Here is a 26711-nt window from a genome sequence, read left to right as displayed (position 1 = left end):
TAAGATAAATATTAGCACAGCTATTGGAAAATATTCAGCTTTACAAGTTGGTAGTGGGTTTTTTTCCAAGTCTGTGTGGCCATATGTTCTCTTGCACAGATTTTTCATGCTTCCTGTTTATATATAATTTGGAAACTATGCCTTGGGAAAAAGATGACTTGAAATTCTGTCTGAACAGTAAAACTTCCTTGCCTCTTATTCTTCCCAGGTCATAATGAAGGCACCCTAGCAATGAAAGAAGGGGAAATTTTGTACATTATTGAGGAGGACAAAGGAGATGGGTGGACAAGAGCTCGAAGACATAATGGAGAGGAAGGCTATGTGCCAACATCATATATAGATGTAACGCTAGAGAAAAACAGCAAAGGTGCAGTAACATATATCTAACAGTAAAACTGGCAGCTCTCAGTTGTACATTCCCCAGGGAAAATAGTGGAAAAATTGTAAGTTATACAGGCTCATGGAAAGAATTACAGAATCAGAAGTCAGCAATGATCTGTTGTTTGCATGGGGAGTTAGCTGTAGTCCTTTCAGAGATGACCACATTAAATTATGCATCTCACATTGGTCTGTAATTTTGACCAGTGTCTTCTGCTTTCCTGCTTTATAAAGCACTAAATCAAATTCAGCTATTGAACTAAAAAAGACAAAGATTTCTGCTTGTTCTGTGGAATTCTTAGTTTTTATAGAAACTGAAAAAATACTTAAGTTTTAAAGATCTCTAAGATTTACTGTTCCCACTTTTATGACTTAAACTATATTCTTAAAACAGAGATCTTTTTCCTCTAATAACTAACTGAACTCAGTTACTGAAAATTATTAATTTCCTTCCTTAGCAAATACTTGGCAGCTTTCACTTCTTAAACAGGAAAATGTTTTCTGATTCTGAAAGTTCAACGAAAATACTCAGGAAAAAACATTATGATTAAGAAGGACAGAAAGTCCACTGACCTATCTCCTTCCTTTTCAGTACTTGTAACGTAGAATGTTCTGTATGTGACATGATGTCATTGTTTTAACTCTAGATACCTTGAACAGACAAAAAAAGATCACGTGTAATGCTTGATGTCTTAATGGAAACTCTCTGCTCCTGATAAGGGAATGATTTTATATTCTTAATCTGTGTGTGTTAACTAAGTCTTTGAATTGTATTGTGTTTAGTCTGAAGACAGTGTCTTAAATGTACAGGAATTCTCCTCATTGTTAAATCACTGAGGATTGGAAACTGCATTGCACAACTTGATTACTGGGAAAAAAAAAGCTTATTTTGTATTTCTAATGAGAGTTTGTGGAATTAAGTAGAAGGCTAACTTACAGCCACTGAGAATGGCCTGTTAGAACTGAGCACGCTTCTCTGTCTTCTAAAGGCCTTCAGTAACTTTGTTCTTTTCTTTTTCCTCTTGGACTGCAGGTTCCTGAAGCGGGTTTCTGAGAAAATGGGCGAGATCTTGAAGGAGGTTACATGCAGCTGCTGGGGGGGTGGGGGTGGGGAGGGGAGGGGTGCTAGACTGGGAGGCCCAAGGGACAAGCTAGTTGCATGAATGCATGCAGACATACATTTAGTAGTCACTAACATCTTAGCATCTCCATATATAGGTAAGGATGTATTACAAAATCTTCAATTTGTGCAGGAAAATAGAGTTCCATTACCAGAGTAAAAAGGCTACTGCTCCTAAAATTGCTTTATTTTCATTGTCCTAGGTTGTCCTAGGTGCACAAACTATATTTTAGCTTGTGCTACGTTTTGATTTTCTCAATGATACTCATTTCCAAGTCACTTTTATTGGCAGTCATTTAGAGCCCTGTGTCAATTATCAGTCTGCCTGTGCCACCTCCATGCTCGCCGTTAACCTCCTCCTGCATGCCTAGGACACTCAGGCATGTTCTGTGTAACACTTTGCCATCATTGCTCATCTTGTTTTGTAACAAATCATTTTCTTTAAATATCTTCAGCACTAGAGTTTCATCCCAGTATCCATGTATGCTGCTATAACAATACCACTGCAACTATCATTACATTCCAGATGTTTGGCATAACTGATAAGCGACTGTAAGGTATTTTGTTAATTTGGGGAAATAATGCATCTCAGCTCTAGCCTACAATGCAATCAAGAGAAACTTCTAGAACTGTGGTCCACCTTCAGCCCTTCAGTAACCTGTTGTGAGCACTGACAGCCTGGAGCACAACCAGAGGATTCACCACTGCAAGTTAATGACTGTTTTCAGAAGTCAACCACTTGCCATTCAACTGCTGCCTTAAACTAGAGTGCCTAAATCTGTTGTTTGCCAACACTACCACTTACAGTATCCCACAAAGGGCTTTGAGTCTCAGCTCTTTCCACAGTGCTGCAGCTGCTGAGGTAGCCACGGTAGGTGTTTTCTAGAGCTCTACTTTACTGGATACATGGTGCATCCATGACTTTTATACATTGAAATGTGTATCTCTTCATTTGACTTTAATATTTTTTTAAAAGATTTTTATGGAAACTGTCTTTTAGTTTTTCACTATGACGTTCCAATTTCAATTACTGCAGTGCTAGTCCATTTCCAGGTGATGCTTCATTGTATGGACCAGGTGACATTTGAGTGATACTTCGTAATGATCTTTGTGCACTTTTACTTGTAAACAATTGAAATTTGGATATGTTTATACGTGTAAATATAGTTGTCTGCAGTGCCCCTATTGCTTATGTTGTCTTGCCTCCCATTTGTGGTTCTATTAATAAGTACATCATATCTGATTGATTAGGGTGATAAGACTTAGACTAGAAATGTTGGGGGGGGAGGGACACTTACATCAACACAAGCTTGTCAACCCAGCCACCTGCTGTTTGGCAGTGTATGATGGAATAATAATTAAAACATCCTGTTTTTCTGGGGTCTGAAGCAATATGTGGATGCAGCAGTGCTGGATTCTTTTTCATTTCAGTGTTATTAGGAACTGTACTACCAGTAAAACTGAATTTGAGTGACTTGTGTAGAGGTTTATTCCTTTGTTATGTATACCACTATTACACAGCTTGACCTAGTGTATTATGGGGCCTATTAAACTCTAAAGTTTAGATTTTTGGAGCTTGTATACAGGGTTATTTATATAATAATGTGACATTACTCAATACTGACAAAACTACTTAGGTAGTTTTTTTGGGTTTGGGCTTTTTGGGGGGGTTGTTGGGATTGGGATTTTTTTCTTTTCTTTTTTTTTCTTTTTTAAAAATTTAGTACTTTTTTATTTTGGAGAAAACTCAGTGATCCTTGTGGGTCCCTTCCAACCCAGAATATTCTGTGATTCTGTAATTCTGTGAAGAGGAAGAAATGTGATCTGTGTATTTTCTGGTTAAGGGCCTGTGGTCTGCCTGGCTAACAGCCTCGGAGGTCAGTAATAACACTTCCTGGTAAAAGACTAAATGTTCTTTTCACACTACTGTTTGTTTTTCTGAAACCAGGATTTGCTTCCTTTGGAGGCAGGTTGCTTTCAAGAGGGATAGTGCAACTTGTATGAGGGTTATTAAACATAGGAAAAAGCATTTGTACTTGCACAGCTTATAAATCACTTACTCTAAAATTCTGAACGTGCGTTGTCTTAAAGAATCAAACATTTTCCAGTAATTTTTTAATCCTTTTTTGTGCACATGTTGATTTCCTAAATGTTAAATGCTTTGTTTAAAAATAGTGTTCTCTGTTGAGAATATTTTCATGGAATAAAAAAAATCTTTTCATGGTCTAAGTAATTAGCTTCCCCATTTGTCTTCTGTTAAGATTGACAGGCCCATGTTCAGTATGAGGTCTGTAAAATCTTGTTCTGGAGGTAAAATCCTCTGCTGTGATTGTAGCTAGGAGGAACAGATCCGGTGTTGGCTTTGTTGTCATCCTACTCCAGTACTCCACTACTCTGAGTAATAACATCTCACTCCAGAAATAGGCTTACTGACAACAAGCACGTGCAGCTCTGACTTAAATAGTTGTACATCTCAGGACAACCCTGCCACCAGTTCCGTATATAACAATGTGGGATTTGCTGCTAAGACTCTTTGTACAATGAGCTGTGTGCATGCTGATTTCCTGTAAAAAAGTGGTAACACCTTATGCTTTGTCTTCATCCAAGGAAAAAGTACTTACCAAAGTGATTCACCTCAGTAAATGAAGCAAGTTTAACACATACATACATACACCCACATTTACTCATGTCTGAAAGCATTTTAATTATCTTGATTGTTTGTTCTTGCCATTTCATCATTCATTCCTGGCAGCATAGCTGTTGTGCAGGCCCCAGCAAAAGCTGAAGTACTATAGAGGCTGCCTTAAAAAAAAGGGGAAGTTGTCCTGACACACAGACTGCTTTCATAGGCACAGTGATGTCTGAGCTTTCTAGTTATAGATAAAGGATCGTTACTGCAACTTGCAGTGTTTCTGTCATTTGTAAATATGCAAATTATCTTCCATAAAGATACACTTCACAATTCTATCTACAGTGTTTTTTATATTCATTAAAGGAATATTATACAACAAATTTCCTGCCCTGTCAGATAATTACTCTATCATTTTATTTACACTATTTGCTTCATCTTAATATTAAGATGCCAATGCCCTTACTCCTTGGCATCATTAAAACATTGCAACTTGGGGGAAATAAAGGGATAACCTAACTGTTTAGAGGTGTCAGTAAATGACTCGGTGACACAGTAAATAAATAATTTGTTTAGAAATCAGTAGTTTTAAAACAAGTGTGCATTGTGCAGTTAAAAGTTCTAAACATCTTGTGAAATGCAAGAAGTTTGTGCAGTATCAAATTGCCAGAAGAATGCTAAGGTTATTTCAAGTATATCACTTAACAGTGTTTCCAGAGTCTTATATACTTAATTGTTCCACCAGCTTCACTGGAGGAGGTTCCAGTTTTCGGGAAAGTGCAGTTAAGATCCGGTTGAATTTCTCGTATCTTTCACTCTGATTAACTTGTGCTCCTTTGCTGCCCCAGAGCAATCTCATTTGAAATTCTGTCTTGAAGATTTCACTCAGCTCTTCGTCTGGCTGGAAACCTAGTAGGTAAAAAGAATCCCACAGTATCACCACCAGGCAATTTTTTTATTCTGTAGAAATGGCTTTTAAACTGTCTTCTCTCCAAATAAGGTGTAGTGCACTGGGTTCTTGTTTGTACGGTGATTTTAACAAGCTCATAAAAAAGTGAAAAAACCTTTCCAGCTTTGACATTCCAATAACACTGATGGCTTTAAGGACACTGGGATAGGTTAGTCTTGATCAGTTCTAATGTCAAGAATTGTCATTATAGTCAGATCTTAAATACAATTACTGCTGTATACATGCTGCCTGCAGAAATTACTGTGTTTCTCCCCACTCCCTTAACTTTTCCACTGCAAGTTTGAACAATAAAATCACATTGTTAACATGCTGCTGCTTTCTGGCCGTAAGTGGTCACAAACTCAGTGCTGCAACTTGGATTGTTGTAAAGACTCTGATTCGGAGTAGGAATTTTATGTTGTACAGAAGACAGGGAAGTTATCCTCAGTCTGTACTGTACTGCTGTTCAGTTGCCAGAAGGGTCAGCATATTGAGCCATGAGAATTTTGAGTATGTTTAGCAAAAATGCTTGCTGGAGAGCTGTAGTGATGACAATTTACTGTCTGCTTTTAAACAATATTAATGCTGTCCTCAGACTGAATTTCCTGCAGGACATCTACTGCTCTTTCAGCTCCTGCTAAAGAGGAGAAGAATTTCTCTCTCTGACATGCAGAGCACGTGGGCAGGCACCAGCCCCAGCTGAGTGGCAATGCAGCAGTTCCCCTACCTTGCAGCAGCTGCTCGGCCGTCAGGCGGAAGGTCTCGGCGTGCTCCGCGATCAGGCGAGCTGTGCCCAGGTGCCTGAGCATTATTTCACCACTTTGGTCACTGCTTTCCCACAGCTCCATGCCTTCAAACACAACAGCTTGGCGCTCCATCAAGGTAACAAGAGGCATCAGCAGTGGCACTGTTATGTTGTTCTGTGGAGCTCTGAGAGTTTCTGGAATGGAGTAAAACCATACATCGCATATCATCAGACATTACTGGTAACTGGAAAAGGTACTGTAACTGTGGTGTCCTGTTTTAAGTTGGAAACTACTGTCTGTCTTCCATCTTTCAGATGGAGGACAAACAGCCTTCAAAAACCTTACCTTAAATATACCTGTCATACCAAGTTCCAGTGAACTGGTTGGAGAAGAAGACCAACACCAATTGGCGTTGGAAAGCTGTATTTGCTAGAGAGGGAAGTTCTGCTGAATTACTGGACACTAGAGGCATAGATTTTCAACATTTTCAAAATTGGTTATTTCAGTAAAACATATCCAGGCAGCTAAAAAGTGTTCACTGTCTACCTGTTCACTTGGAGAAATTATTTTCTCTGCCATGCATCCCTCTAGAAACTAGAGCTACAGTGAATCTGGCACAGGGGCACCTAATCTGGCCAGAATTACCTAACCCATTCTTTTTATTTGAAGATTCGTCCTCTGATCTAATAGACAAAGCAAATAGGAAGTAAAATCTGCCAGAGGAGAGAGATTTTATTCCCTAGTTTTTTTGGCAGGATGATGCAAAGTGTCATTTTATGCTCGACACAGAGGAAGCAGAGGTGTGGGAAGAACATTATATTCTGCAGGGGTACAGGCAACACAAACACGTACTGATGTTTGGCTGGCACACTCTTTGTTTTTGTTCATAATCATATGGCATTATACAAGTTTACATAATCTTAAGGTACAATGCACAGCAATGGAAAAAGCAGCTGCCTCATCTCCCCAGGCTGATTACAGGAAATCAGTAAGAAGAGGGTTAACATGGCAAATAGAAATCCGTGTCACTCGTACTCACTAGTCCAGTCATCTTGTCCTTCATGCAAAGCTTTGCACGATGGTTTCAGCTGTTTTTCATACATAATGGCAGTCTGGGTATAACAGTGTCTTAGAGCCGTCCAGGTTTGTTCTAGTCTACTGACCTGTTCATGCAAAACAGAGAATACCCATTATTGGTCCAAGCAGGAAAAGTACACTGCTACTCACAGTCATAGAACAGTCATGAAGACTATTCTGAAGTTCTCTCTAGTCTTGAAGAAATTGCTCAAATTAAATTAAATAAGCCATCAAACAACTCCCTATTTTGGAACATAAAGAGAAACAGATTTTTACCTGTGGCATTTCCAGTGCTTTCATAATGGCAGAAAATCCATATAAATCCCCTAGTGACTCCTTCAACTCCACAGCAACTTGGATGATCCTGTTTAATGTTGCTGCTCGATCTTCTACATTTCCTGTGCAACCCAAGATGTCAACAGCTATTCCTATTGCCATGGTATTGTGCCTGTAAGTGAAACAATTCATGTGACCAACTACAAATCATCAAATTTACATCTGTTCAAAGATCAGTTCAAAGGTCAATTTTAATCTTGGTATGCCCAGCAAACTTAGTTTTACCAACAGTTTTGCACCAAAACCAATGACACATGGAATAAATACACACAGGCTTTAAATTAATGTTTTAATAAATTCTCCTGAGATGCTACTAACTATGAAATTCTGCTGAAGCACTGAATGAATGAACACTTCTGGGAAAATTGGCCCAATTCCCTTTGTCCTCCACATTCAAATCCTGTGACCCCCCGCCCCCAGTATCTTAGCAATCAAACTACTAAAGTATGAAGCAGAAAACTTAGATCTGAACACCCTAAGTGTTCCCCCTTAACTCATGCAGAGGTTTTTCAGAAATCTTTGTTAATAATTTTTTACTTTATTAGATCCTTCCTCTAGCCTCCCACCACATGCAGAAGGATACTACCTTTCAGTCTCCTCCACAGACATACATGCTCAGATAGATTATAGGTTCCCTGAATTTTAGTTTCCTTGAGCTTGTAAAGGAGAGCTGATGGCATTCAGCTGTTCCTGCTTTCAGCACCCTTTCCCTGTACTACCTGGGACAGTTACCTTACGACCTTAAGGAATCCTTTCCTAATCAAAATGAGTGTACATACCATCCCAGTAAATAATCTGTACATGTGAATTCAGGACACGCAGGAGAGCATTCTTGAAGGAAATGAGGACAGTGCAGCCACGCTTTGAGCGTCTGGTCATCTGCCCTGGCAGTGAGGAACAGGCACACTTACCTCTCAATCAGGTCAAGGCGCAGCTGGTGTCCGTAAGGCAAAGTGATCAGTTCAAGACCAGAGTTCCCTCCCATATTCCTCCTCATCTCGTCAGAAACTTCTACTATCCTTGCCACCTGTCAAGTGCAAAAAACTCTGCATGAATTTCAAAACTAACATTAAAAAAACCCAAAAAAATTCTAGCCCCAGAGAAGTCCTCCAGGTAAGTGCATGGCTTACAGAGTTAAGCATACAGCATGCAACACTGTAATACAGGCATCAAAGAAAAGCTTTAACCTATGCGTGTTCAGTGCTTTACACAAAAAAAACAAGGAAATATTTTTTTAAATGATACAGCCATCAGAAAACATACAAGGTGTAATCAGAATGCTTTATCAAACTCCATCCTCTGCTTCCAGAAAGGGATTACTGTGCAGGTTCCAGGAAATGCAGTACACTCAGCCTGATCCTTTGTCAGAGAGGCACTGTTCTTTGCCTTAAGGACATACACGCTTGCTTTGCCTTTTTTCTTTCTAAAAAAACTACTGCTCAGAACATTAACATGTTGGTTACACCACAGGGTCCTAAAGAGGAATTAGTTCATGAAAATTTGTAAAGATGAATCAGAAAAGGACTAAGGAGGACACAATGTTGAGTGGCTAAGGAAGTCAGTGTGAAAGCTGACACCCTTACCAATTTGTCTTTGCCTTTTAAACAGATTGTATTAGCTACTGGTTATCTCAGTAGCAATTATAATTGCTAATAATAAGCAAAACCACATGAATATGATGGTGTAAGATTATCTGCTGGTTTAAGTCCTGTATGTTGACAAATTTATGAACCAATCTGCCTGCAATATTCTGGTTATCACCTATCAGCAGGCTTTTTTGGCTGTGAAACAATGAAAGTGATCTGGGCTGCACAACAAGCCTCACCAGTACAAAACAGCACTGTAGAAAAACCTGTTTCACTTCTAGAGAAGCATGAGTGATATGAAGCCCCTGGAGACACTGACTGCTAGTCCACCATTCACCTCATCACTTACCATATGGGGGATTCTTTATTTGAAATGCCACTACTTAAAAGGCAAACTGAACTACTGATGACACACAGGATACATGAACTTGAGCCTGGGATCTCAGTACAAAGCATTCTGGCCCAGTTCACAGGCCAATCTCATTGCATCATGCAGTTCTTATCAGAGCAGTCTATGCACAGGTTGCCAGTACATGACAGGAACTGGCTCAGCACTTGGGAGTTGAACATCAAACAGACTTCTCTACCTGTCCCAGCTAGTTACTGTTCCTGCTCCAAAATCCAAAAATCTGTTTATGCAAAGCCCTCCAATGACTTAATTAATTCCAGCAGGCTACTTGATGCCTTAGCTCCATTGCAAAGTTTACAATATTTAACATAAGGAGTCTATTAATGAGCTACTTGACTATTATATACATACATATAAACTCATTACTTCTCTAAGGCATGCATATCCTATGCCTTTAAGCAACATACTCTTTAACAATATATTAAAGATAAATTAGGGCATGCGGGCAGAAAGAAGGAAAAAGTGAATTTTGAAACTGTTAGAGAATGCTCTTAATACTCTTGGAACCATAGTAAAGAAACCTCAATCTACCACTTCTGAGAAGAGTGAGGAGTTGTGGAGCTGAGTTTTTTTGATTCACCCTGTCTGCATGAAGCCTCACTTAGCAGCAGCCAACAATGCTACTGAGGAAGGAAGAAGCTGTGTTTGCTGCTAGCAGGCCCCCTGCAGCTGGCAGGACTCACACACTTGGCTGCTCCAGGGAACTGCCCCCTCCTCAGACCTTCAGAGTCCATCAGTGCAGCAGCACCAGAGGAGTGCTACTGATGTGCAGAAGCATCTGGAGTATCACCACTCCCACTTCCCTTCCTGTCTGCAATGGAGTTGCACAGTAAGTAGCCATATGTTTTGCTTCTCAAACTTTTCTTGAAAAGACTAAAGTTGCCAAAGGCCAATAAAGCTTGGGGGTTAGATACCCACCACAGCATTTGGTTCCTGTAGCTGCTCTGCAGCAGGTACAGCACTCAGTCACACCAGCAAAGTCATGCAGATTTAACTGCAGTTACATTTCTTTCATTACACAAAGTCATCATCTCATTAGGAGATGATTCACCTGTCTTTCTGATCCATTAGCTGATCTCCAAGCCCTGGCAGCTGACCAAAGTCTACAATGTGAAAAACAGTTCTTTGTGGTTTTTTACATCTTTCTAAGCAATTCCACTAGCACAGTTCTCTCACAGGAGAGCAGAGCACAAGTCCTGATAGCTATTTTCCCACACCTCCTACCCAGCTCTAAGAGAGGAACTCGGACAAAGATTAGAAGAGCAGCTTGTTTTAGGAGTTTAAATATTTAACTCCACTGAACATTATATATAATGACCATGTGGCAACCAGGTAACATCTGCCTGCTCTTTGCCCTAACCAGCTATTTCCTGTCATGAGCAGTTCTCTCCACAGTGCTTTACAGAACAGAGAGCTCTTCCTCCAAGACAGGAGAAAGGCTGAATCACAGACATGCAGCAACTGATAGGAGATTTAAAAGACATATGGAACTTCAAGAACTTGAGTCTAAAGTCAAGCATGAGGACAGACCTTTAGTTCAAAGAGTTTGTGAATATTCTTGTTCTTTAAATGGAAAACAAACACCCTAAAAATTCCTGCGAGCATTACAAACATTACATTAGCTGCAAATCTACCCATTATTCTTTTCAAATTAGTTCTTTGAAACGTCTAAACTGGCACAATATAAAATAAAACACTTTTTTTTTTTTTTTTACCTTGCAGTCCATTCTGAGAATATGCTGTGCAATAATCTTTGGGTTATTGTTGGTGAAGAGCTCCTTAACTCTTCTTAACATGGATGTTTCCAATGGCTTGTTTTCAGGGGGAAGTAGTTTGGATTCAAAATCATTCGGTTTAAAACTAGACACTGTCTCATAAACAGGTGCAGAAAAGATGCTGTCTTCTTCAGCCATCTGAGCTGAAGCTTCTGAAGGATCTGCAGGGTTCATTGCAGGATCTTCATCAAGGATCAAATAGCTTGTTTCAGAGTTCCTGAATGTTGCCTTCTCCTTTTGTGTCAGATGTTCCACATAACTGTTTTTCTGACACAAGGGTTGTTTTGCTGCTGTAGGATGTCTGGCTGGGTTGAGTTCACAGTAATGTCCTTCAGAGCTGTGGGAAGCCAAAGGAGAATCTGGGGTCTTCATCAGGGGGGCTTTGCTAGGTTTAGGGGGAGGCTTTGGACAGAGCTGACTGTCTGATCCTCTAAGAGCTTCCCCTAGCTGTGACTCTGAGGTGACTTTCTGAACAACTGTGGGGCTTAGAGATGGTTCACTGCCTGTTCTAAATGCAGGTGAGCTTGGACAGGAGTTTGCATCTGCTTCAGGTAATCGAGATGGATGTCTTGAACCTGCAGGGGAAAACAAGTGTTTTAGAAGGCCAAAATACATACAATTCCTGGTACCTGTGCCAGGGTTCATCTCTTAATGCTATTTCCTAAGGATACTATTGACAGATCATGTCAATTATTCTCTGGCAAAATTGTGTATTTTGAGGAATGACCTAGCCAGAAAATTCCATTCACTTGCTGATCCTCCCAAAATCCCAGACACATGGAACAGCTGCACCATAGTATTATTCTGTGGTAATGCTGACAATACTTCCAGTCCCTGTTGCATACATAGGCTGTCCTGTCAGAGCTGGATGGCCTCCATGGCTTGGAATAGGAAGTTTCTTTGTAACCTGATCTAGGTTATATAAACAGCAACTTCCAGCTGTATCACATAAAAGATGAGTCATTTCTCAGAATGACAAGTTTGAGATGAAAGCAAAACTTCCCAAAATCAAGCCTGAACCTGAACTAAGGCATGGAAGGAATGAACTTCAGAAATGCTAATCTTTTTGTGAAACAGAGCTAGTTTGAAGAGCTGGATCCATATACTTCTGTGTTTTTATGCCTCATCCTGTACTTGCTGCATATGGAAACCTTGGAATCCTATGTGCAATTGAGTCCTGTGTCAGATATTCCCAATCTGCAATTCTTGGTGCATTTGCTGGTATTGACAGCAAAGTGGCCAGTTGCATCCTGTAGGTATTACTGCTTGATTACAGGTATAAAACAAAAACTCCAAATCACAGGCTGTCACCACCCTTAAGCAATATAACAGGACCTGCTCAAAGAATCCCATAACAAAATGCACAGTAGAACTCTTCAGGCTGTTGTGGTACCAAAATAAAAGTATCTGCAGCCATGGACTGGAATAATAATTCAACTACAGAGGCACAGAAACTTGCCTTATAAATGTCTGTCCATCCCACTGTTAAAACACAGCAGCACATTCTATCAAAATACAGTCTCACTGTAAATACTTAATATGCTCTTTGTCATGAAAACTCTTCCTACAATAGGCATGAAGAATTTTAACAGTACCATATTCAAAACAAGCAGCCTTGGAAGTCAATACTAGTTTGTCCACATGGGAAGAGATGCACTATTGCAAGCTTCTACACACAAGTGTGTTATTATGGAAAAAACTATTAAACTTTTGAAGAATCTGAGAAATGAAATGCCCCAAGTGTTGTCACACCATGGATCCCTTGCTTAGGATGACAGTGGCCATAGAACCAGACAGCAGCAAAAGGAACAAAAAGCAAAAGGTATGGAGGGTAGAGAGATTGAGGGAGACAAAAGAACAGAACTGAGTACAAAAGTCATGGCAGTGTTTTTCTCCTAGTGAGGAACATTACCTCATCTGCATAGTTTACCCTGAGAAGATGTGGTTACCAGAATTTCCATGAAACACCACTTCTACTTAAAAATATTTAGTCAGAAAGACATGAGTGAAACAAGTCAGTTCTTGTCAAGCACAAGTGAGGAAAGGTAATACCATAAAAAAAGGTATTAATGCCAACCACAGCTGTCATTTTTTTTTGGTGTGGATGCCTGCTGAGTTGTGTGCTAAGGTTCTCAACTACCTGGTGCATAGTAAATAAAAATCCTGTTCTGGTGACTTGACGAGAAGGAATGTGTTAACACAGCTTACAGTGGCCATTAAATATAATGTATTTACAGTACTCAGAACATTCAGCAGTCTCACTTTGGTCTGAAGAGTAACTGACCACCTGGATACACATTGATTCTATGTATGAAACTTCTAATTACAAAACATACCTATTAGCAGATAGCTCTCTGACTGGTGAGCCTTTAAAGGGAATCTTTTCTCCAGAACATGATCCAAACTAGCTGGCTGGCTACCACTTTTTTCTTTGTTTCTAGGGTAAACAAAAATGAAAACAAAAACATATCAATATATGCAGCACTTAAAATACGTATTTAATTGCCAGAATATATAATAACCAGTGCAAGGATCATTAGCTTTCCACTCAGGCAGCTTATGACAATAAAAGGTACTTCATTTATTCATAAACTGCTGTTGTAGTGGCTATGTGTCACCCTGCAGCATTTATGAAGGTATTTCCTTTCTAATGGAACATTTTATTTGGACACTGAAATTAAGATCCATTGTCACACACTTTGAGTTTTTATTTCAGGAATCAACTATGGAAAAACAGACTTCTCTGGAGCAGCGGCAAGATGTTATTTTAATCCTTTGTCTTACATGGTCAGGATTTGCCAAGTCACTGCAGAGTCTACATTTGTTTTCACTTTGTTGATTTGCTGATCCTTTGCTAAAAATCAGCAAACCGTCATGCCTAGTATTCCATGTCAAATCGGAGTGAAAACTCACATCACCTCCACCAGGAGCTGACACACTTACTCCATTTCCTTCCATAAGGACAGCAAAATTAAGGTACCTCAGAAGATTTCCTCTGGGTATGCTCTGCTCCGGGGATTGCATGCTGGATATACCAAGACTCAGCCTTTTTGCACTTTCTGTTTTTCCTCCAGGGGTGCTTGGCTCTTTCTGTTGGACTGGAGTTACACCATATTTTTCTTCTAGATACCTGAGAGGCACAGTCCTGTTGATGGGCTGAAAAATAATTGCTCCACTCTGCTTCGATATTGGTGTGCGGTTCCCAACGTAGTATCTGACTAAGCCAGGGATAGTGTCAAAACTTTCCAGTTCAAACTGGTACTGAACACGACAGTAGGCTTCATTGAGTCTTAGAACTGTTTTGTTGATTTTAAAATGCTGAGGGGTGTTTTTCCACTGACAGGTAAGAACAAAGTTCCCAGGACTGGAGAGAGAATCCCTAATCAGAAAATCTCCATCTCTCTGAACAAGGCCTTCTGCCACCTTTGAGGAAAAAGAATTACAAAAAAATTACTTTCAGAATCAGAAAACAATACATTACAACAAAATATTCTTAAACACAGGAATTAATTTGGCTACTCTGCAAGAATACACAAAGTCACAAATACAAAGCAAAGCACGAAGTGTGGTAGAAGAATTATGTCTCCAAGTCTAAATTAAAAGCTCATCCCACAACAGAGATCTGAAAGGGCTTCTTGGAAGGAGCCAGCAGCCAGAAGCTGACCCACTTTTGCATATGTATTTCTTCTAGTTTGCTAATAGAAAATAAGGCATGAAGGGAAAGCAGTGACCCAGGATTTTAAGTTTAAAGCATCTGAATATAGTCACACTGAAGTTTAGAAGCCATTAATACAAGATCCTGGATTCTGCCCCTTCATTGTTACTTTACATGACAGAAGCTTTCATTTTTTTTTTTAATCTTTGTGAACACTGCATGTACATACAACTGACTAGGAAGAGTCAGAGACACCTTGTTTTTCTGTTTTGAGTTAGTCCTCTCATGAGATGGATAAAAAGGATGCCAAGGGCCAAGTGCGGCACTGAGCCGGCCGTGCCCGGGGCTGAGGGAGGCCCGCAGGGGGAGCTCCAGCGGCTCTGGAAGCTCCGACCCAACCGCAGCCTCACCATGTCTGTAACTGCATTTCTAAGGATCAAAATGTGATTGAATTGCTTTTGCTGCAGTTATTTCTTCCCCTCCCCCAAGTTCCAAGCACAAGAAAGAAAATAAACATTTTAATTTTCATTAAGAATACTGAACCAAATTAATGTCAGTGTTCTCTAAACAATATGCAATCATAGTATTCTTATACAAAGCTTAAATTCCATTTCCAGATTTATTCAGTGCACAAAACTCCTGAAATGCATTTATTTCCCACCAGGGTCTGCCCTGAATCCTTCCTCTGCCTCATTTTGTGCCAAGCTGTGATAAATACCACAGCTTTCATACAAATAGGCTTTATGTTCCTACTAAATTAGTTCAGAGATGTGCCCAGCACATCAGTGAGATTCTCCTTGTCTGTAAAAGCTCAAAGCACACTAGGCAGAGCAAAGACCACGTACCTGCCGGGGAATACGTCCGTGGTACCAGGCATGGCTACGCAAGTCTTCACTACTCAGCTGCAGCTCTTCCTCTAACTCCTTCTTCAGCTTTTCCGGGCTGTTGTCCATAGCCTGCCTCTCCCTAGAAAACTGCAATAAAAGATTAAAAGCTTCCATTGTGCCAAGTTTAGTGATTAACATTTTACCTGGGTTATAACTTCCATCATATGACCTGCACTGGAATGCAGGTGCTGCTTTCAGCAGGCTGGCTTGGCTTTGCCCTCCAGATTGTGTTTGCAAAGCCCAGCATTCTGTGAGATAACATGTGATTGTTCTACACCGCACAGAACGGAGCAAAGTGTTCTGCCTGTACACCAAACTAATAACGACACACCTACAAAGTCACTTCTCTTACTTCCTCTTTCCAGTAAGAATTCTAACTATATCCAAAAAAATGGAGCTGGACCCAAATGCCCTGCTCCACTATTCTTCCTCCTGTTTAAACTTCCATTTTAAATTCAGATTATTTCCCAGCAGCCTCCTTTGAACCCATCTAGTTAAGAACATTCCAAATGCATCGAGACAGGCTAAGCTGGACACATTTAGTTGTTCAATATTTCTGTTGCCAAAGAACCAATTTGCCAAAGTAAAATTTCAATCTTAAAGGGCTTACTCCTACTAGTCATTAAATCTGCACATCCAAGATGTTCCCTTCCTAAAGGACCAAAGCTCCTGTTGCCCCTTAGCACTAAAGGCACAAGTTTTGCTTGAAGATATCTCCATCACCACTATACAACTACAAGACAGTTTTCTGGAAAATTTCTGTCTTCATCTCTTTTTGGAGCACAGCTTTCATGCTGGCCCACTCTGGCTGGCTAGTCTTTATGGATGCAGTGTTGCTAACAGTGAGGTGCAGGATCTTCTCTGGAGTAGCCACATTCTCTTTCATAAGCACTCAGAGGAGGGAAGTACTTTGAACTTCCTTTCATTCTCCAAGGGCTGGGACTCCAGCCCATCTTTGTTGTGCTGAAAAGTTTCAAAAGCCTGAGAACATGTTTGACACTGATCAAAGAACCAGAGTATACCCTCTCTTCAGAGAAAGACCATTTAAAAAAAAAAGAAAAAAAAGAGGAATAAGGAGAGAGGGGGTGGACCTCCAGTAAAATGCAGATTTTGGTCTTGTGCATTATGGATTTTTTTCTTAGGTCTGGATATGAGCCAAAGCCCATGGGTTCCTTTAACTGACACACTGATGCAAATGAGAAACACATGCATTATTTAAAAAAGAGCTGGGAAGGCTTGCCCACCAATTCCCCTTCTTTCCACAAATTTCTTCTTCACAGTGAATACTCACAGCACCTAACCGTGGGAGCAGGTGGCACACATTTAACACTTCTTTCAACGACCCTCCCTGCAATTTCAGGCAGACTGAATTACAACAGATTACCAGGCAGCAGATTTTTTGTGGAATAATGCCAGAGGAGGGATCCTGCTGCCAAGATAATTTAAACATGCTGGGAGCCCAGAGAAATTCTGAGATAGTTTTCTCTGAGAAAAGCAGAGAGAAGAGGACAATCTAAGGCATCTCTTAGGCAAACACTAGTAGCTAACATAGAAAGGCAGAAGATAAAAACAAGCTGGTAAAGAACCACTTTTCACCATAGCTTCCCTTCTGTGAACCAGAATAGGGTGTTATTTGTCCATACAAATTTGGTTCAAAATGCACAAGCACTTTCATCAAGGAGCAAATTCTTTGTGCTTTTGTACATTAAGGTTTTGCATCAACTCCTTCCAAGCTTTATGAGAAGACTCGTATTTTCACAGTTGTGCAAAAAGAAACCATGCCACTAGAGAAAGAAGACCTTCACTGAAAGGGCTCATTCATAAATCCATGTACAATATGAAGAAGTGAAGTTACTGGATGTATAAGGAGCCACAGAAGAGGCTTGGTGAGGACTGAAGTCCAAAAGCATATTGAAGTGTCAAAACATAGTCAGGGAAGGCCAAAAACTCGCCCTCCACTCCAAACCCTTGTGACCTATCAGGCCAGCACAGGTGAAGAACCTCTGGCACACACCTATCACTTGTATTTCCCAACTCAAATGGCTGGGAACCCATTTAAAGCTGACTGGCAATGATTCTAAAATTAACAGCCCTTTCACTACCACATCTCAGAGAATGATAGCAAGTATTGTAGCATCTACACAAGCTGTAGGTAGAGTGAAGAATACATAAACTGAGCTGAGGCTTTTCAAAAGCACCTTTCCCGCTGACTGCACAAGGAAGTGGCTGGGGAACTTTTAAAATACCCCCTCCAGGGTAAACAAAAACATCCAGCTGCAATGGTATAATTAAGATCTTAAAGTCAGAGCTGTGTATTTTACTGATCTTCTGAGAGGAACTACTACTTTAATGTGAATCGTATTTAAGGTTTCAAAAGATGCTTTTGACTGAATAGAGATCTTAAAGAACCAAAGCTACTACAGAAATTGTTACCATCTTTCCAAAAGCATCTCCCTGTATCTCAGTGGTAGGCAGAGCTACTGAAAATAGAACAGACTATGGGATACAAAGGCAGTAAGCCAACAAAAAGAATTATAAGATAAAGAACTAAAGACCTATATAGGATGAAATGGACTAGTTTCATCCATGGTACTGACATGAATTATCTTAAAAACACCAGGATGATCCACTTGGAGACACGCATTGATTACAAATACAGCACAAAAACCTAAAGTTTCTTCTGGTGGTTGAATGGATTTTTCACTACTCAAATGAAGTTAATGAGACATATATTGAACCTGAACTACATCTAACAACACAAAAAAACATTTAAGGAATCCAAACCAACTTAATTGGTTTGGTTAACATTCATAATTATTGGTTTGTTAAAATTCCTCTCCACTATCATCTACCACATGGAATAAATTCTGATTGCCAGAGAGGTCAGATGTCTCCTGAGATGAAGCAGACACATTTAAATAATCTTTGTGCAACTCAGAACTTAGTGAAAGAACTCCAGTGGCTAGCACAAATCCCAGGATACACAAGGGGAAAACTGCCTAGGTAAGCAAGTTCAGTAATAGCATGTCTTCCTGGACAGTTTTTTGTTCACTGAGACTGCTTTCTTACAGAACCTGCTAAAGGAGAATGGTGACTGATGAACTGTAATCTCACCAGCCAGCACCTTTCTATGCTACACACTACACCCGAGGCCTCTGCTCTCCAAGAATCTCTGCAGACACTGAACTTCACATCATGCAAGACTCAAAAATCACTCCAGGCACAGCCAGTGCAAGCGTGCGAGCCTGTAAATAACGAAGAGGGTAGACTTACAACAATTATTAGCTATGCCAGTGGGCTTTCTTTCAAAAGAAAACATGACTTATTCCACAGAGCATGATGCTTCAGCCTCATTTCCTAATAGCACCCAAAAGTTAATGGGCAGCAATGGTAGGCTGCAAATTTGCACACACTTCATAGTGACAAACTTCACTTAGTACTATCTCCTTGTTTTATTTCTTTGCCTAAGACACTTTGTTGGCTCCTACTCAATGACAGAAAGAAAGCTGAATTTATATCTACAACTACACAGTGCAGTGGATGGTAAAAAGAAATTTAAAAATAATCTAGGGAAAAATGAAAGACTGCAATGTATTTTGCAACAAAACATGGTCAAAGCAACACAGGGAAGCTTCCAGTTTAAATACTTTGAGATCTTTAATAGTAACAACCCTGTCAGATATCCCTGGAATAAAAAAGCAAATCAAGTCAGCAGTCACTGTTTTCAAATACAGATGCTTTTCCTGGCCTGCAAAGAACTCCCTGTAAGTGTGTGCTTTCCAGAACTGTTTGTTCACATTTTAGTTGCATTGTTTCCAGTCCTGGTGCTATTTTAAGATATTTCTGCCATGCTGAGCTTTTGTGAACAGACCTGTTTTGTGAACAGGTCCTTAAAATAAAAATACTTAACTACCTAGTAATACAATATCATCACCCTCTGTCAAAAACCCTCAAGCCTACTTACATACACTGTGCAAAACCTAGACAGCCAACACTTTAGAAGGAGGGAAAAAGTTTCAGTCAATAGTTGTAAAATTAAGAAACTCCTTGGCAGTTTATTATATTTCACAAAGGATTTTTACTTCAGGGCCATTAATCTAATAGCAAACTGTGCTTACAACAGATGCAACAAGCTATCCTTAATGTTACATATTATGTTACTTTTTTTTTTTCCCCAGACAAGTGTTAATCTGGCATACCAAACCTGGAAAATATCAAAGTTTAAGGAAATAAAACATCAAACTATGATCTCAGGGCAAATTTGAAGAGGTCTTTACTTACCTATCACAATATACTGTGCCTCTGAAATTTGTCAATGTATTTTAATGGGAATTTCTCACAATGATCTGCTGCTTATGCATGCAAGGGGTCACTTTCATGTGAGTGTTTGCCACTCTTCAAAGGCAAATATATTTCGCTATACCAAGCTCTTGTGTCAATCATCCTCACAGAATGTTTCACATTAGATTGTGCTGAACAATCTACTGTATGAAGTTGGCAGTAAACAAAGAGAAGTCCCACAGTTATTTCTGTATTGATATTAATTCCTCTCTAAGGTGAGGATGTTTGGTTTATTTATTTATTTATTATTTATGTGTTTTGGTTTTTTTTTTTATTTTTTTATTTTCCTAAAACAGTTTGAATTATGAAGGAAAGGCTTTTAATTTTAGATACTGTTTGGAAGTGGTCCAAAATCTGTCAAGCTAGAGCCCCTCATTCAGCTCAGATGAAGCCAAAATTCACATCATCTCGCTCTGTATCCCTCTGGCAAAGCATTATTCACGCAAAGCACAGCCAAGATCTGTTATGGGTACAAGACTAAAGGGGGCCACATTCCCATCCAGTCTCAATTAGTTCCTGGTGCTTTACCCAGCCCTGCCAGGTGACAGTTAAATGAGCCCAACAGGCAGCCTTGGAACCACCTGATTTCCTGTTGCCTTGAAGGTTTCAGGAAAAAAGAAAGAGATGGTTATTAGAGATAAATGAGAACAGCTTTGTGAAAACTGGCGTGATCTGAGGAAGAAAGTGAAGTCCATAATACCTTTCCCAAAATTTTAGTACTTTGTTTAAAGTTTTCATAAATGTACTGAATCCATCTAAACCAAACACATTTAAGATTTCTCACAAATCCATCTTTTCTCCAACATGGGAGGCCTGCTAGGTTTACTTAAATACACCATGAATCCTGAACTGTGACTTTCTGACTGGGTAACATCACTAGGTCCTACAGAGCCTCCAAACAAATGAGAAGATGGGAGAAACTGTGATTAATTAAAAACTTAAATTTTGTGAGATTTACTTTCAGCCAAGTGGATAATTTAACAGACCAATTGACAGAAAATATAAAGGGGATGCTGGGGCAAGAACAGGAAACACACATATGAAACAAGAAAGAAGGGAGAGGTCACACAGATACTGGACGCCAAGAACATCTGGAAAAGTGAAAAAAAGAATGAAGTTTCTCCAATTCCAAGCGACTAGAAAGCAGTCAGCTTGTTCATACAGAAAATTAACATTTTATTGTCAAAGTCCCAATTCTGGATCAATATATAATTCACTGGCTGCAGAGATCTTTTCAGTCTTTAATCCTGTGCCCTTGTGATCCTAACCAGACTGCCTATCTGTCACTATGAATACAAGCATTTACAAATACACAATTATATGAATTTATGAGTACAATGTATACAATTTCACTTATAACTCTACTAATTGGCCACCAAACACAACACACTTGCACTGAGCATTTACATGTAGAACCAAATGCTCCAATATTGTTCAAAAACATTCTTGTCAGTCTTATTTTCTCCTGTACAGAAAAGCAGCATCATTGGCCACGGCCTTACAAAACAAAAACAGACAGTGATTTCTGAATAGCTTTTGTTTGAGAAAGAACTAACTGGAAAAAGGGAATTCCTCAACACAGGAATCCATTTCCGACTGACCTGGAAACTGAACCACAGCTGCTGGAACGTTCTTCACAGAGGCAGCTTTCTGTAACCTTCCAGAGGCACAAAGTTCACACAGGACTACAGCAAGTGCTGTGTTAAGCAAGAGGAGGTACAGAATGGGTGATTTACCCAGAGATGAATTAATACAGGAGAATGACAATTTTGAAGCCACCAGGTTTCCACATGCTTCTTTAGGTAACAACTTTTTGTGAACAACTTCTTTGGTGACAACTTTTGAGGTTACTAATGAAAACATAACAAATTGTAATGAAAACTTTCCCCAAGACTGCAATGGCTCTTTAAAGTCAAATAAACTCAATCCTGGGCATGTTCTCACTCTGCTGCTATGAACAACAGAAGTTGTCTGTGTTCACAGGAAGGCAGCCAGTTTTTCTGGTTTTGGCTGTTATAGAGTTAATTTCTTCTCGGTACAGTGCAGTGTTTTGGATTCAGTATGAGAACAATGTTGATAACACACTGATGTTTTGATTGTTGCTAAGTCTTGTTTATTCTAAGTTAAGGACTTTGTGTCTCATGCTGTGCCAGTGAGGAGGTGCACAAAAAGCTGGGAGGGAGCACAGACATGACAGGTGACCTGAATTAGCCAAAGGGATATTCCACACCACAGAACATCATGCCCAGTATATAAAATGGAGAATTACCTTGAAGCAGGGCTGATAGGAGTTCAGGAACAGGGTCTGACATCAGTCAGGGGGTGGTGAACAACTGTATTATGCATCACTGGGTTTTTTTCCTCTCTCATTATTATTATTATTTACTAGTATTATTATATTTTAGCTCATTTCAATTAATAAACTGTTTGTTTGTCAGCCTAGTTTTGACTCCCCTCTCCATTCTGCCAGGGTGGGGTGGGTGAGTGGCTGCGTGGTGCACAGCTGCCAGCTGGGCTCAAACCATGACAACTAATAAGCAAGATACTTATTTAGAATGAGGGAACTAAAAAAAGCTCTTTAGTGCAAAGATCAGTTTAATGTTAAGTGAAGGTAATGGGAAAACTTGATTCAACAACCATTTTCCAGTACACCACCACACTTACAACAAATCCTCACATTTCTATGTAACCACATTGAGAGCTAGGAGAGCTTCATTTCTGGAATACAGACCCTGAGAAAGCCTGAGTTGGGAGTTGGTCAAATCATAATCCCCCACTCAGTGACCCTGAAGATTTGCATTTCCAAATGTAAATTATGTTAGCAGTTATGTAAGGTTTTTTTTGCTTGTTTTAATCTGAGACATACCTAAATAATAGGTACTACCAAGAAATTAAATGCATAAATACCTACTGAAGAATATTCCCATTCCCATCAACAGAAGTCACTAACAGAGCACCAGTGGACCCTGTGCTATCTACATATTTATGATAGAAGATAATCAAACTTCTACTGCAGTGTAACTATAAAATTAACATGGGAAATTGAAAAGAATTTTATAATATAATACTCATCAAAACTCAAACTTGGCAACAAGACAATGGGAAATCAAAGTTCAGGGAGCTATACAAAATTTCACATAATTTGAGCAGTCAGTCTTTTCACATCTGCCCCTCTCCAACAATAACAAATCAAACACTGAAAGGCAGACCAATAATGCTGAGTGGTGATTACATGTAACTCACGTGTTATCAAACCCAACTGCCTCCACACACATGCTGAAACTGGATCTATGAAGCCTGAGGATGCCAGTGAACAGATTTAGATCACTGCACACTGAAGAAATATTAATTAAGATCTACTATCTATAAAAAGTGTTTGCAATTCACCCAAGATAAGAGATGGCACTAGCAGTGAGGAGCTGCTTATAAAAGGCTTCTTACGCACGTCGCACTCACAGCATTAGCACATTACTCACTGATGTGCTACATCAACGTGCTGGAAGTTAGAAAACTTGGCACTCCTGATTACTGGAGTGGCTTTCCCCTTTTGTGCAGCTTCAGCTGAGGGTGAATCATAGCAGAGAATTAAGAATGAAAATACTTGAACTTCAAGGCCCTTCCCCCTCTGATCATGACAGCAATACTGACTAGTATGAAAAAAACCCCTGTCTTGTGGCAAAGTTAATTTCACTAATTTAGACCTTCACATTTTTAAGTCACCATTGATCACTGATCCAGTCTTAATTTACTTCTCCTCTTCCAAAAAATGCAAATTCAAAGAAAAATATTTTGGCTTGGAAGTGGCACAAGTCGTAATTTAGTATTTTCTATAACTCTCTTCTTTTTTTAAACACAAACAGGAACCCCCTTGCCTTGAAGTTTCTCTATTTCCTTCAATGTAAAAGCTGACCTTGACAGTAAATTGCTATAAAAAAACCAAATGGGATCATTAAAGGTACTGACACATCATGACTCAGAATGAGTTGATCCAAGTTCAGATGTTCTGCACTGATCATTGTATTTTCTATTAGTGCATGGGAAAATAAACCAAATATCTGCTGCTGAGACCTCAGTTTCACACACTAAATTTTAGTGCCAAAAAATATGAGCGCTCAAGTGCTGTACTGCTTCCTCTGCTTTGATGGGACACAACAAGGCACCTCTGAGCTTGGTCACATACTGCCTTCAATTAAATTGGATAACATAATGAATTTATCTCAATGCAGAAAAGTCTGAATCTCTCAGGGGTAGCTGAGAACTTCAGTGTGTTTATTTATGAATCAATTTGGTATTTCATGACACTTGTAATTGCTATCAAAACCATGAATTAACTTGATCTAATTATACAAACTGATTTTGCCTGATTTTAAAAATTTTAAAAAAATAATTTTAAAAATTAAAAGCTGATGACTTAATTTCATACCATCTTATTGTTCATAGCATCCTATGCCCTTTAGCATTTCACAGAATCCATACCATTGGGCCCCAGGGTTCAGACCTTACGTGATTTGACCACCAGCTGTTTCCACACCTACAGCCACTTTCTCTTCAGCAAATGCACCCCAGTTCCCTACCATCCAAACTTCTTCAAATAGCAGTTCATCAAATATAACTATTGCTAAATCTGAATACTGGAACACATGCATTCAAATCTATTTTAAATGCTGCAAATCTCTTTAAATAGAACATTATTTTTGAAAGATCCCAACTGTAATTTGTTTCTACATAAAAGGTTTTATTTTTCACCCCCCATACAGCAAACACTATTAATGTTTTTCAGTTTCTCTAGAGACTATATGGATTAGACTAAATGGAAAGTTGCCATGACAACACCACCGTTCTTTTAGGTATTAGAAATTCATGCCAAGTTAAATAAAGGGCATATGCATGGTCAAGAACAAGTTTTCTAACTGCTCTGACAGCCAACAATAAATTCCAATGTAATTTAAAAAGTTCTAGAACTGGAGAATTAAGCCTTAAAACAAGAATGAAAATCAATTACAGCACAATAGAGCATCTTCAGCACTCTATTGTGATGATAATTGCTGACATCTGTCCCAGATGAAGAAGAAGTCAGTCAGAAGAAGCTAATCTGACCGGAACCACTTTTTCAGAGTGCCCAAAAGACCCACACTCCACTTTCAGAAATGGACAGTTATAAGGCTACATCACTGAAGGTGAGAGAAAGGGACAGCTGTTCCCAACTTTTAAGTGCTTCCATCGAAGTTTGAAAGCCATGGCCAGAAGACAGCAACCTTCACATCCTTCCTCACTGCAAGTGCTCCACTTGCAGTGTTAAAGGTGTTAAAGAACAATTAATATACTAATCTTAAATAAAACGATTTAAAAGTGTAACTCACAGATCATCTAAAGTAGTTAGACACCCCACATGACTCCAATTCCCAAGTCACTTAGACATTTCTGTTACTGTGACTCAAAATTATTAAAAAGGCTTTTCCTGTACTTCCAGTGCATATGGAGCATTTTTGCATAAAGTAAATAATGTCCCTGCCCATGGCAGGAGGATTGGACTAGATGACCTTCAAAGACTCCTTCCAACCCAAACCTTCCTAGGAGTATATGACTTTGTGTATCTTGCAATTAAAAAATATCTAAAATATAAGGACCAATCTAAAATTGTCTGAAGCATTTAAGAAACATCTGCAATCCTGAGCACAATTGCCTGTGTTTTCCTTACATAGGAGAAAAAAGTTAAGGAACCAAATGGTCTGATTACTTGAAAATTTGCTAAAATACTCCTCAGCAAGTCCCTTATGAGGGCATTTTTACTAAGTCCCTAAACATAAAGACAGCATGCTTCAGGCTCATAAAACTGCAAGTTGTTCAAGCCTCTCTCTAAGACAACAGTGAATTGTAAAGTTGTTCTTTAAAAGAGAAACACTCTGTGTCCAATCATGGTATAAAAACAAACACTTGTAAACAAAAACTGAAAGGCTACTAACTAGCTGAAACAGAGCACCTACCTTGACTCTGATAATAGACTTACGATGATAAAAGCAGCAAAATGCTGCAATCAGCATTTGAAAAATATTATAATCCTTCGGCATTTTCAGTTCTGCTGCCTGTGGTTCCTCAAGACTGAAGACAAACAGTCACTACTAGCAGTGCTCTGAGGTTCAGCAAGCTCTTCAGTGTCACCACTGCCTCCCAGTGCTGCTACACCCCCCTACTCACGTATCAGTCTGGGACACTTTCCACAGCTGAAGCTGATACCATCAATTCAGGGACCGCTGGCACGCTGGCTTCCAGCATGCCATACAGAGAGTGCCAGAATCCTCATGTGATCCGTTCCACTCACCAGTGAAATCCTAGCTCCTCTATCTTGGTACCCCCTGCCTCAGAGATGCGTTTAAGGCGTCAGCACAAGCCAAGCTTCTCTTCTGGATGAGTTACAATACCTGTCTCCCAGCACTGATAAAGGCTTAATCAGTTGCTCCAGCTCAATCATGCAACATCTCTGCCTGCATCATCAATTATACACACATTAAAAAAAAAAAAGAGGAAAAGCAGTTGATTACTATTTGACAACTGTAAGGACTGAGCTTTGGTAACCAAGGAAAATGGTAAGTATGTTTATTTTTAATTAGGAAGCTTCTGGCAGACAGTCCTTGAAAAAAATAGCAAGAATCCAACCCTGTTAACATTGTCAGGTAACCAAGGTACCTTCAGTATTTCAAACTCTCAGTGGACAGCTTTATCTTGGTGATAGTCCCATGGCAATGTGCAAACTGCCTGAGAAAGAAAGAACTGAATTCACGAACACATCTGATTTGGCAAAGTAAAAGTAAGCACCACAACAAAA

At 39.5% G+C, this 26711-nt stretch overlaps 2 protein-coding genes and 1 long non-coding RNA gene across 16 annotated transcripts in view; 2 read left to right on the top strand and 1 right to left on the bottom strand.

The window, feature by feature from the left end:
* The window catches only part of FNBP1L (formin binding protein 1 like), a 56804-nt gene extending 53073 nt beyond the window's left edge, over positions 1-3731 (top strand). For 4 of the 5 annotated variants that reach the window (XM_064428247.1, XM_064428248.1, XM_064428245.1 and 1 more), the window contains one exon: positions 209-3731. In XM_064428247.1, the coding sequence (XP_064284317.1) occupies positions 209-387 (179 nt within the window). In that variant the 3' untranslated portion in view covers positions 388-3731. The remainder of the gene's footprint in view (positions 1-208) is intronic. The other variant, XM_064428244.1, reaches the window with a different exon arrangement.
* The window catches only part of BCAR3 (BCAR3 adaptor protein, NSP family member), a 94531-nt gene continuing 68547 nt past the window's right edge, over positions 728-26711 (bottom strand). For 9 of the 10 annotated variants that reach the window (XM_064428231.1, XM_064428230.1, XM_064428233.1 and 6 more), the window contains 9 exons: positions 15506-15634; positions 13986-14428; positions 13342-13442; positions 10946-11580; positions 8147-8262; positions 7176-7347; positions 6862-6985; positions 5804-6016; positions 728-5036 (listed from right to left, as the gene is read on the bottom strand). In XM_064428231.1, coding sequence (XP_064284301.1) covers positions 4849-5036; positions 5804-6016; positions 6862-6985; positions 7176-7347; positions 8147-8262; positions 10946-11580; positions 13342-13442; positions 13986-14428; positions 15506-15634 — 2121 coding nt within the window. In that variant the 3' untranslated portion in view covers positions 728-4848. Of the gene's footprint in view, positions 5037-5803; positions 6017-6861; positions 6986-7175; positions 7348-8142; positions 8263-10945; positions 11581-13341; positions 13443-13985; positions 14429-15505; positions 15635-26711 lie in introns of those variants that run through there. The other variant, XM_064428240.1, reaches the window with a different exon arrangement.
* On the top strand, positions 8258-14155 carry LOC135305088 (uncharacterized). The gene is made up of 2 exons (XR_010366368.1): positions 8258-10059; positions 12579-14155. It is a non-coding gene; the product is annotated as an uncharacterized LOC135305088 (long non-coding RNA).

Source organism: Passer domesticus, chromosome 7, assembly GCF_036417665.1.
Source record: "Passer domesticus isolate bPasDom1 chromosome 7, bPasDom1.hap1, whole genome shotgun sequence".
NCBI lineage: Eukaryota > Metazoa > Chordata > Aves > Passeriformes > Passeridae > Passer > Passer domesticus.
The sequence above is the reverse complement of the archived record's forward strand: the minus strand, read 5'-3'. Positions and strand labels throughout refer to the sequence as shown.